Consider the following 12,904-nt stretch of genomic DNA (forward strand, 5'->3'; position numbering starts at 1 on the left):
AAATTTTATATGGAAAACAACTAATTGTATTTGCGTAGTGTTGCTGCAGTACCTGAGTGTTTTGGTTGGGGATCTGGAGGAGCAGCGCCAGGCTGCTGTAGTCAAAGTTGTCGTCGAGGGCGACCAGAGCGCCGTGCACACCGCTCTCCAGCAGGATGTTGGCGTAGTCCCTCAGGCCTATACTCTGCACCCAGCGGATGACCCGCTCATTACTCCACACCAGCACGTCTGCAGGAACAAGTATAAACTTAATACAAGTCTTTTTGCATGTTAATTTGGTTCAATCTGGGGAGGATTCTTTGTCTTTCGTGTATTCTTGCCTCTCATTTCATGCTGGCTCTGCTCCCTGCGTCTCTCCAGTTCTTTTCGGTCGTAGTTGAGCTTCTTCAGACACATGATGCCGTACTGTAAACTTGTTCTGATGTCAGAAAAACATACAAGAGAAAAACTTTATCCATGTGCAAAAACTGGTGGCTCAGCATGTCCCAAAAAACACCCTAAACAGGAGGAATTACCAGATATATATATATATATGCACACTACTGTTCAAAAGTTTGGAGTCACTTAGAAATGTCCTTATTTTTGAAAGGAAAGCAGCTTTTTCCGATGAAGATAACATTAAATGAATCAGGAATCCAGTCCAGACATTGCTAATGTGGTAAATGACTATTCTAGCTGGAGATTTTTCATGGAATATCTCCATAGGGGTACAGAGGAACATTTCCAACAACCATCACTCCTGTGTTCTAATGCTACATTGTGTTAGCTAATGGTGTTGAAAGGCTCATTGATGATTAGAAAACCCTAATTATGTTAGCACATGAATAAAAGGGTGAGTTTTCATGGAAAACATGAAACTGTCTGGGAGACCCCAAACCTTTGAACAGTAGTGTAATACTGTATGCATATTTAACATCTTTGAATCTTTTTAGGGGAACTAGACTGACTTTTTTTCTTCTGGCTGTGAAGAGAACAAGTGACGTGAGTTCGGTACCTGTGGAAGCTGTCCACCATTTTAAGGTGCACCCTCAGGTCCTTCTTGGTGAGGTGGTCCAGCATGCGAGCGTCCACTAGGCACTCCATGAAGTAGCTGCGGTACTGAGGTAGTCCTAGACTGGGCAGCCACTCGTTCCCTATCCACTCATGGTTCATGTCGCCATAAGCAAGAGTCTGGCAGGAAGCACAAAATCGGCACACTCTACCTTTATTCTGAGCCTCAAAAAGTAACCGATGCTTGTACAGCACACATTTTCAGCTGGACTGTAAGAGACAAGAGTTCTTTTCTTACCTGTGCCCAGCTTCCCTCTTCAGACTCTGACTTCTGATTCAAACACAAGGAAAGATCAAGTATACTCATGAGAGAAAATGCAGAATCACCGGCAAAGAGTCTACAAAGCAATGAGCAAACAACGCTAAAAAGCAGCAGCTGTTATACATCATTATTGTTGTCTACATTCGCAACCCAAAGTTGAGCTCGCCTCTGCTGCTTTTGCATCCAAGTCATATGAAATTCATTCCCAACTTCTGCTAAATTTCAACAAACCTTGAACGAACTGAAACCAGCTTTCAAGAAAGTTGAAAGGAAAGAAAGTGCCGCCCTAAATTGCTTTTTTAAGCTCAAATGTGGCCTGGCCTGACAGCTTCCATTTGGGTTGGAAATAGGTTGCTAATGGGCTAAAAATTCTATCAGACTGGCTTTTGGCTTTGTAGTTCCTGCAGGCACAGAGAAGATATTGCCAGATGCTTATAATATATGTTGTTTTTTATAAGGAAGGAAGGCCATTAAAATAAAACCTTGGAATTGTAATGAGTGTGTTCAGCACTCGGGGTTGAAGCAGTTTTGTGTTGCTGTGGAGTGAAGGTACTGATGGAATCTGAATCCAGCCATGTATTCGACTGGATAATTACACCTAATTATTACATTAAACCTTCCTGCTACAGCACAACAGATATTCACCAATAACATGGAGTTTAAACTTCACTGCACATTAGATTTCTGCATGTTTGTCTTTATTTTTGCCTGTGTTAAGAGGGTTTATTTTGGATACAAATGCTACATTTCACATGCTGCTTCATTAGGCAGACTCCCCGATGTGCCAACCTGGAAAAGCTGGCTGCTAAATGTGATTTAAATAACTTAGAAATCTGCAAGGGAAATAACAGCCTAGCCTTGATGATTCGTGACCTTCATTATGGAGATGGACTGAATCGAACAACAGCGAAAACTGACTTTAACCGTCCTGTTGTCCTCATTTACAGGCACCAAAAAATATTGTTTCCCTGTCTGAAAAAAAATCCCAAAATTCAGCAAAAAAATTCCCCAAATTTGTGAAAATTTGCAAAACCTTTAGGAAGAAAATTCCAATAATTCCTTAAAAGTTTGCCTTAAAAGTTTTATTTAAAAAAAAAAAAATCCCCTAAATTTGGCAAGAAAATTCTTGTAAATATTTTCAAAAAATGAATAAAAATCTTAAAAATATCTAAAGTGATTCTATATATATCAGTAAAACATTTTCAAACTTTAAAACACGACACGAGGGTTAAAACTTCACCACTGTTAGCACTGAGAAGAGGTTCACAGACCAGGGAGGTGGTTTAGTTTGCATGCTTTCTCTCCTCATTCAGCCCCTCTGATGTCCACTCTAACACACTCATATGACACATGACAGACAGAAAGGAAAGGGTGACAGTAGAAGAAACAGTGGGACTGACCGTTTTGGAAGGGGCTGCCAGGGTCTCCATCTCCTCATGGGTCACCCATACATTGCCTGATGGCTACGAGGGGCAGAGCCCAGGAGACAGAGCAGCAGCAGCAGGGTTGGTAGTAGAGGTCCGGTAGAAGGGGCAAGCAGTGTTAAAGAAGAAGAGCAGCACCACTGTAAGCCAATAGTGTTATAGCATCACGGTCAGATGATGAACTGGCCCCAAACCCGCCAGGGGTCGAAGGGCAAAGGACAAAAAAAACGCAGCACAGAACACAACATCCCAACAGAAGACGACTGCCATGCACAACAGAGAATAAATTAGCACCAATAACACCAACAGACACACAAACCCCACGTTACTCCTCTCTCCCTCCATCTTCTACCAGCAGAGGGTCACTCAAATTAAAAAAAAACCCCACCAGGTCTAATGGTATCTGCCACATCACCCCCCGTCTACTGGTGCCTTTCTGTCTCTAATTTATTGCTGAATGGGCCAAAACAATGTTGAGCATTTTGGGGTTTAAATTGACTCAAAATTAGCAATTAATTCCTTGAAAACCTAAGCAGCCTCTGGGCAGTTTTTGCTCAATTTTTGGTTCATTTCTCAATGCAATATTAAGTCCTGTATTGATATGGAAACAGTACAAGCATTGCTTGAAGTAGAGAGAATTAAAAAATGCCAAAAATATAATATAAAAAGAACAAAAGCATTAGAATTTCCTTGATTATATGTTTTTTGTCTCATTTTTGTCACTTTGTGTTTTGCTTTATTTATTGTTCTGTGTATCGTTTTTGTCTTTTTAGGTATTTTTTGTCTCTCTTGTGTTGTCTATTTTTTGTCACTGTTTCTCGCTTTTGTCATTTTTTGTCTCGTTTTTGTCATTTGTCCATTTTTTTGTCGCTTTGTAACTTCTTTGTCTAAATTTTTGTCATTATTTGTCATTTTGTTTCTCACTTTTGTCATTTTGTGTCTCATTTTTAGAATATTTTGTCTTGTTTTTGTTGTTTTTTTTGTCTTTTTTAAAGTAAAATACTATGTTGTTCAGTTCCAGATACCTGAAACTGAATGTTTTGTGCCTTTGTAGAAATATCTGTAAGGTGTAATGTCTAAGTGAAAAACTGAGGCTTAATAATGTTGAAATTGAATTTATTTTTCTTAAATTTCAGTTTGTTCATAATGTTTTGTAAAAAGATAATTCCTTAAACGTGAACATTTTCAGAATGTACTTTTTTGCACTAAAACAAAGGAAATATTTGGAGATGTGGTTATTTATAGGTTATTATGCTGTGATTTTACTGGTCTGACCCACTTGAAATCAAACTGGGCTGAATGCAGCCACAAAACTAAAATAAGTTTGACACCCCTGATCTAATCTGTATGACAGGCACAGGACTCTGATGCTCTCACTGCATGTTTGTGGGTCTCCGGCTGTAAAAAGCTGAAGTAAAATGACTGTTCTGCTTGACGTATGCTCCATTTACAAGGTCAATTAACCCCCTCTGTTAAGTGCATGGAGGGTTTTAAGTGCAACAACAATCCCGTCATAGCTGGGGGAGTTTGTGATCAGACATGGAGTCTCGTGCTCCGTAATGAAAATTTCATGAGGTGTGGAAGTGGAGCTAAGTGGTAGAAGACTGGGTGAGGTAAAGGAGTGACACGGGGGAGAGTACTGGCATTTAACAACAGGAAGGGACAGAAAAAGTGCCACAGATTCTGAGTTATGAGGGTGGCATGCGTACTAGTATAGTCGTCTAACACACAAACTTTAATGAATGTTCTCAGCTGGGTTTATATGACAGCGCACAACTTCTCACGTCTGTGTGATATATGGGCCGCATTGTGGCTGTGTGTGTACCTTTTGTATGCAGCTCTGCAGTGTAAACAGTTGCTATCATTAAGAAACAGCAGAGTCCTTAGACACTGTATGCAATTACCATGACAACAGGGAGCTGTGAAAGCAACCGTGGTGTGGAATAATTTGAGAGCTAAATTACAGTACACGCCGGAGCCATGTTTTACAGTCTAGACCGTCTCAGACTCCCACTGTAATATTCACTTATCTTTAAAAACGTATATAGATACAAATATAGATGTGCTCGGTGTGATCTTCTGTTTGCGAATCGTTTCCTCGCCACCTACTCGCGTTAGCCATGTGTGAAGGCGTGGTACATGGAAGCAGAGAGGACATTCGTTCACACAAACATTTGCTTCGGAGGTAGAAATTACATATTTTTGCGTCAAGCAACCATTTTTCTCTGGCTAGGGTGTTAGAAAAACACTGAGTAAAACAGGTCAGGAGCTCTTGTTGTTACTTGAGGGGGAAAAAAAATATCTAGTCGTTCTGAGTTACTGATTTCAGATTGTTATGCTTGTTGATATTTCATTTTTACTTCCAGGAAGGAGCAAATTAGTTTTTGTGTTGTGCTTTCCAACAAAAAGGTTTTTCATAAGTCATACAAATTATACAAGAAACACAACAAATACAAAAAGACAACTTACAAGGACATACATATATAGAATTTAAACACATAGTGCATGATTTAAAGGTCCCATTTAGTAAAAAGCAGTTTTTTATTGTGTTTTGTGATTGTTATAAAGTTGAAGGCATAAAGGAAAAGCTGTTATGATGTGAATGCGTTGACTTCTGCTAACTCTAAAATGTCTCAGCAACGAGAAGAATACACAAAATGTTCTGCTGTTGTCTGCAAGAGTGAACACAAGATTCTTCATGCACTCCCAGCATCTGAGCAACTGGAGACCCCAGCATAACTTTTATGAATGATGGCAATCTCACTTAACCCTGTAAAACCCAAATATCAAAAAATAAAGAGCAAGAACAACACACACACACACACACACACACACACACACACACACACACACACACACACACACACACACACACACACACACACACACACACAGTGTATATATATATATATATATATATATATATATATATATATATACACACACACACACACACACATACACACACACCCATTTATATATATGTTTATTTATATATAAATAATAAAAACTAATAATTAAAAAATCTAATATATATATGTGTAAAACCCAAACATAGAAAAAAATAGTAAAAATAACATATTTAGACAAAATTAATAAAAATAATTAAACTAAAAATGTAAAAATATTCTATATATGTATAAAATCTGTAAAACCCAAATACAGAAAAAAATTTGCAAAAATAATATATATTTATTTAGATATAAATAATAACAATAATAAGAATAAGAATAAAATATAACTGATGTTATATTTTTGCAACAGTGGGTTTTACAGGGATAAACAAAAGGAAAATCCTAGTGTTTGCACATTGCGTGGCTAATGTTGTTATTGTTACCATTAGCTTTGATTGTATGCTCACAGGTCAGAGCTCTGAAAAATTTGTAATGCTGACGCACATTCAGAAATGGCAGAAACTTAAGAACAACGTAAAACCAATAAACAATGACCTAGTGGGTTACTGTGTTTTCATGTCAATTCAACAAGATTTTTATGTAAAATTATTGCTCAGAGAACTGACTCTCCCAGTGGTCAATAATAGAAACAGAGAGAGTTTTCTTCCTGAAGGAGGCGTGGACAGCAGCATCTCAACTGCACTGAAAGTTTCAGACGCTACAACAGCCTGTCATGCTGAAATTAACCATCTTTGCAGTATTTTGAGCTGACATTCTGGGGACTTGTGAGACATTCATTATTTGTTTAAAAAGGGCACAATATGGGACCTGTAAAATTACTAAAACAAAAGGTATAATTCAACATTTTGGGCTTTCTTGCTGAGAGTTAGCTTAGCTTAGCATAAAAACTAAAAACAAGAGAAAAGAGCAAGCCTGGCTCCGTCCAACCAGTACCTCTAGAGTTTTTGAGCTACTGGTCAGTGGATTCAGTTACTTTATGACAGGGCTAAGCTAGCAATTTTCCCATTTCTGTGCGCTTGTGCTGAGATTCTATGCTTCAAAAGCTTCATAATAAATTCAGTGATATTATCGTGCTATTTCTTAGCTGGAAAACCAATACACTGGTTACCCCGGATGCTATTATCATTGCCTGGTACCTTTCTCGTCATTTCAAGCGAACTGTGAGGTCACTTATTCCTCCAGAGCAGTGCTGCCCTTAGCAAATGTTTGCAGAAATAAAACTCCCTTCTGCGTCCATTTTCCCACTTTTTGTGTTTTACTCACGGTTCTGGAGGTGGGCGGGGCCGAGGGGCTGGTGAGGGAGACCATTTCCTGGATGGCCAAGCGAAGTTTGAGCCGGTGCAGAGGGTTACTGATTCCAATCTCCCTCTGGATCTCGGTGTCGGACAGGGCCGACATGATGGCACCGCTCTTCACGTTGGCTCGGCACGCCGCCACGTACCAGGCCGGCATCCCCAACCACAACTTCAGTACAAAGAGGGAGAGGAGACGAAGAAGCGAGAGATGTTGAGTTTGGTAAGATGGAAACTAAAGCTGGACTGTATCAACTCATACTCCACTGGTTGTCCATCTCATATACATTTCTTGTGTTTTGGTGTGTTTAATTTCACATCTACTGAACCATTTGCCAAAACGTGTAGTTCTTAAAATATATAATCCTACAACAAATGGGTCAATATATAATTTAAGGACTTTTTGTAACATAGTTGACATCTGTGCTGTTTTCAGGCATAAAATCAACATGACCGCCTATAACCAAACACCACATGGCATTTTTACAGAAACATTCTTCTAAATATTATATATACAATTGAGTAAAATTGAAATCGAAAGTTATTTATAAAGATATTGTAGTAAACCTGTTGACATGCCATAAATCCACACTTGACTCACACACTACTTTATATTAAATAACTCAGAAAGCCTTGGAGTCTGGCCAGTCTTTTCTTCAGGAGGAAATGACATCATGTGGAGCAGGTCATGTGATCTGGAATTAACACACTTCCTTGAGAGGTGTTTTTGTAATGGGGAACTTAGTTGAAAGTGATACAATTTGTTGTTTTTCATATAAAATTTGATATTTTGCCAAAAAAGAAACATCTGTCATGATTATCTCAAATTAATAAAAAGAACACAATCAAAACTATTTTTGAATCAGCTCATTTTATTATTGTTTAGCTAATTAGAAGGTGGTTGTTATTAAATTCAGACGGTTATTTAGTTGACATTTTGGTGATATCCAGTCATTTTCTATTAACAAGTGACTGTTTCCATAATAAATAATTCTGGAATTTGTAAAGACATGATCATAATGAACATAAAGACATTATTTTTTTTTTTTACTTGTAATATTAATGTATTCATGATATATCCTATGAACTTCAAAAGTCCCTCAATTATACATTGACCCAAATACTGCCTGCCTGAAACTCAAAAATACACAGCACTCTGCCTTTGTAGCTTTATTTGACTCCATCCTTAACTGGAACATTGCGTTGGGTGGTTGACTAGAAAAACTGGCCGCAGGCTGTGTGTATCCAAACTCAACATTAGGGGGCAGAATTGTTTCTGTATTTTGGCATTTTCAACAGTTTGTTCTGTTACTCCAAAACAAGACGACCACAGACACAATGATTCACCGCAGTGATGCATCACACACAGTTCAGCTATTATTTTTAGCTTCATAATCAACTCTGTTGTCTCTAAATGTGAAGGCTGATTATTGGAAACGGGGTCATAGCTTAAGAACATTACTAATGTAGGTCAAGTCAATAGGAAGCTTCTGAGGAGGCAACGTGAAGCTGACGGGTATACATAAAGACCCTCTCTGGTGAGAATTAGGCTTCCTTTTTTTTAATCTTATTAACATGTCCATATGGTGACTTTATGTTGGAAGATAAATCAACACCGTGACTCAGCATTTTCCACATTGAAAATGCAGCGTACCAGTGACCTTTAGTCTTAAAAATGCAGATTTATATGCAACAAACATAAGGAACCAACCCTGTCAGCTTTACAGGATTGTATTTCTGTGTCATGATTCTGCTTCAGTATCATTTTCTGAGCCCAACATGGAAGGCTGAGTTACTTCAACAGTACAGTGTTCCATTGTGTACTGTAGAGCAGTCTTTTAGCGTCAAATCAATGACCAGAGATGGACTTTCGGCTCCTCTGTGTCGCTTAGAGTTGACTATATCAGCTCCATATATACACATATACCACCATAAACTGTGAAAACAAGCAAACAAAACCAATCAAAACTATAAATAATGTCCACATTAGAAATCAATTTTTTTTTTATTATTAGTAAGTCGTCTGAAGATCATTGCTGACTAGTGGTTTGACATCAGAAATGTAAATATTAGTGATGATAAACTACAAACTATAAATTGTTCTACAGAAACATCAAAAAGACATTAACTGTCATTAATCTGAAATGAAGACAATCTAAAAATAATTCCTGTATGTGTTATCTAACAGACACACTGCAGTTAAAGTCAGAACAACTTTTTTTTTTGGTTTGAATCAAAAGGACTCATGAGGGAAGAAGCGTCTATACAAGATTTTACATTTAGTTTAATTATAACAAAGCTGAAGTCTGTTATGATGTAAAATTCCCTCTAAATTAGTTCACTTTAAAATCCTTCTTGTGTACATATGATGCTGATATTCAACATAAAACTCAAAAAACTGTTTTCTGTCAGTTTATACTTTACTAGAACGCTCTGAAACATGGTGGAACTCATCAGGATCAATTGGAATGATAAAAAACTAAATTTTCTCCAATGTTTGTGACAATTTTAAGCCACATGGACTATTTGGATGAGCCAACTGTTGAAAAATAAAATGATTAAAAATGGTAAAAATTTTGGAAATCTATCACTGACATCTCTGTTTTACCAACTTCTCTCACTTTTTTATGGCATATCCAGACAGAGGAAGCCCATTTTTTTTAATAAAAGGCAAAAAATTTGGCATAATTTTTGGGTTTAAGAATGATTCATGAGCTAACATAACTGCACAAGGGTTTTCTAATCATCAATTAGCCTTTCAACACCATTAGCTAACACAATGTAGCATTAAACACAGGATGATGGTTGCTGGAAATGTTCCTCTGTTCCACTATGGAGATATTCCATTAAAAATCTCCAGCTAGAATAGTCATCTGCCACATTAACAATGTCTAGACTGGACTTCTGACTCATTTAATGCTATCTTCATTGAAAAAAATGCTTTTCTTTCAAAAATAAGGACATTTCCAAGGGTGTATATATGAATTTTAAAAGATTTTATTTCTTTTCCATTGTGTAGAGTAGTTTTTAAGTAAAATCAATGATGGGAGATGGTTTCAAAGTTCCTCTGGGTTGCTTAGTGTTGACTATACCAGCTCCATATGCATAAATAAAGCATTTATTCCACAAACAGTGACTATTTACCTCCAGCCAGGCTACCACTGTGGGTCCGTCCCACTGGGCGAAGGGTAAACCCTTTCTCCTGGCCTCCTCCAATAGCTCGTGTCTGAATGCAGGGACAGAGGAAACCCGGCATGAGCACATGAACTTTAACATCTCAAACACACATTTACTGATACAACACCCTCTTAAACTCTCTCACACACTTGCCACAAATCCCTGTAGTCTCATTCTGTGTGTGTGTGTGTGTGTGTGTGTGTGTGTGTGTGTGTGTACATGAGAGGAGAGTACTCGTACACATTTTATCTCTCAGTCCAGCCTGTACACCAAGAGTGTTGAAAAGGGCAACGCTTTATCATTCATCTCTGTGCTGACAGAGAGCCGAGCAAACACAACTGAAGACACACACTCATGCACACACATGCTTTGTGTTGCCGGGCTCATGAGGGAAATTCACTGACCGAATTTACAGCCTGTCTTTTTCCCTGTGCGACACCTACAGTATTTCTCATTGAAATTCATGTGTCATTGGTTTCCAGTCAGATTTACATAAACATCTTGTGCACCTGCAACTCAAAAGGATGTTACCGCTACTGTAAGAGCGCTTGCACTTGACATCACTTGAAGTTTGACACAATCACTCCTTGAACAAGGTCAGAGTTTCCATAATGGTATTTAGTCTTTTCTTTTCTCACCAGAATACAAGGACTGTTTCTAAAGTGCGTGTTTTAATGCAAATTTGGGCTCTAGATTCAAAATGTATACAGACTTAGAAAGTAAAAAAGCCACAGTTAGAGGACTGTGCATCATTGGTGGAGATACTTGATGTGCTGAGTGCAAATACAGTAATAAATACAAGGGTCAATATATAATTGAGGGACGTTTGAAGGACATGGGATACATCTTGCATGCATTTTTATTAAAAGTAAAAAAAAAAATAATGTTTTTTTCTGTTCATTATGATCATGTCTTTACAAATTTCATGATTATTATAGAAACAATCATTTATTAATAGAAAATGACTGGATATCACTAAATTGTCAACTAAATAACCATCCAAATTTAATACCAACCACCTTCTAATTAGCTAAACAATAATACAATGAGTTTATACAAAATTGTTTTATGTTCTTTTTATTAAGTTGAGATAATCATGACAAATATTTCTTTTTTGGCAATATATCACATTTTATATGGAAAATAACTAATTGTATCACTTTCAGCTAAGTTACTCATTACAAAAACACCTCTCAAGGAAGTGTGTTAATTCCAGATCACATGACCTGCTCCACATGATGTCATTTCCTCCTGAAGAAAAGACTGGCCAGACTCCAAGGCTTTCTGAGTTATTTAATATAAAGTAGTGTGTGAGTCAAGTGTGGATTTATGGGATGTCAACAGGTTTACTACAATATCTTTAGAAATAACTTTCAATTTTACTCAATTGTATATATAATATTTAGAAGAATCTTTCTGTAAAAATGTCATGTGGTGTTTGGTTATAGGCAGCCATGTTGATTTTAGGCCTGAAAACAGCAAAAATGTCAACTATGATACCTGTCAGCTACGTTACAAAAGGTCCCACAATTATATATTGACCCATAAACACCTGGGAGGCAGTTTGCTGCGGTACCCACTCAGTGAAGCTGGACACCTCATTGCTAATCTAAGCACAATTTTCATCCCAATTCAGCCACTCACAATTCATTCTGCTGAGAGAGAGACTTTTTTTTTGGGATGTGGTGTATTTTTAAGCTTTCTTCACATTTTCTGCACTTGCTTAGGAAGTGTTTCCCAAAGTGGGGTCGCTTTGTTTTGCCACACTTTTGAGGGCTGATGTAAATTGCACCTTATCGACGAGGAGCAACGGATAGATGCTCTCGGTCTGTCGTGCGCAGAGCCTTTCCTCTATTGTGCCGAATCCTCCCACATTTGGGAGATCGAGAGACGGAGAGCTGATAAACAGCCTTAAAAAACAGCCTGACAAACAGGGGACTGAGGAACACACTCACACCCACACAACAAAACAGCACAGCTCTTCTTATTCTAGTTTGTGAACACATTTCATAACAAATCTCTGAACCAACAAACCCCCATTCCCTGAGCGCGTTGTCAAAGAACTTGACAAAATGCGAGGAGTGGGTCTGGTAATAAACATGATAGACACTGTCAGCGTTGAAAGGCCTCAGTACAGTGAAAGGGCACTTAAACACACAGCTTACATGGGCAAACAGAGGAAATGTGTTCATCCAGACACAAACCAGGTACATTCACTGTCTTATCTATCCAGCACATGGGGGGGAGATAGAGCTCATGTCTTATGTTCAGGTCAGGTTTAATGCATGGAGAAATACATCCACTGAACATAGCTGGGGAAAGGGAAGTAAGGAAACAGTTATGACAAATCATACAAACAAAAAGAACCTTTTTGACATTCCCATAACCAGATATTGCAGCTGGTTATTTCCACACAAATAGATAGAGACACATATAAGGAGAGGAAGCCATTCTTGGGTATTAAAAATTGGGCCCCGGCTTTAGCGGCAGCACATTCTCTGTCCAGCCATGGGTGCAGCTGCCATTGAACTGTAAAAAGGGGGGAAGAAAACGTCTTCATGTGGTGAACGAACAAAACAAAAAAGAAAGAAAGAAAGAAAGCAAATGGCGTCATCAACAGCCATGAAGGATAGATAGATAGATAAGAGATGTCAGCTTTGGCACTGGTCTTTCAGGAGAGGACGGATGGCAGGACGGACAGGAGAGATGGACAGACAGGGCAATATGGCTGAGACAATGGTCATATCCAGGAGGTTCAGTTATACATCCTCACAACTTACCCGC

At 38.1% G+C, this 12,904-nt stretch overlaps 1 protein-coding gene across 8 annotated transcripts in view; it reads right to left on the reverse strand.

Annotated features, from left to right (window-relative positions):
- ppfia2 (PTPRF interacting protein alpha 2) overlaps positions 1-12,904 on the reverse strand; it is a 212,095-nt gene that overhangs the window by 12,899 nt on the left and 186,292 nt on the right. For 7 of the 8 annotated variants that reach the window (XM_055006694.1, XM_055006695.1, XM_055006693.1 and 4 more), the window contains 7 exons: positions 10,088-10,169; positions 6,915-7,115; positions 2,713-2,775; positions 1,289-1,321; positions 995-1,170; positions 321-418; positions 53-228 (listed from right to left, as the gene is read on the reverse strand). In XM_055006694.1, coding sequence (XP_054862669.1) covers positions 53-228; positions 321-418; positions 995-1,170; positions 1,289-1,321; positions 2,713-2,775; positions 6,915-7,115; positions 10,088-10,169 — 829 coding nt within the window. The remainder of the gene's footprint in view (positions 1-52; positions 229-320; positions 419-994; positions 1,171-1,288; positions 1,322-2,712; positions 2,776-6,914; positions 7,116-10,087; positions 10,170-12,904) is intronic. The other variant, XM_055006697.1, reaches the window with a different exon arrangement.

This window comes from Amphiprion ocellaris, chromosome 21 (genome assembly GCF_022539595.1).
Source record: "Amphiprion ocellaris isolate individual 3 ecotype Okinawa chromosome 21, ASM2253959v1, whole genome shotgun sequence".
NCBI lineage: Eukaryota > Metazoa > Chordata > Actinopteri > Pomacentridae > Amphiprion > Amphiprion ocellaris.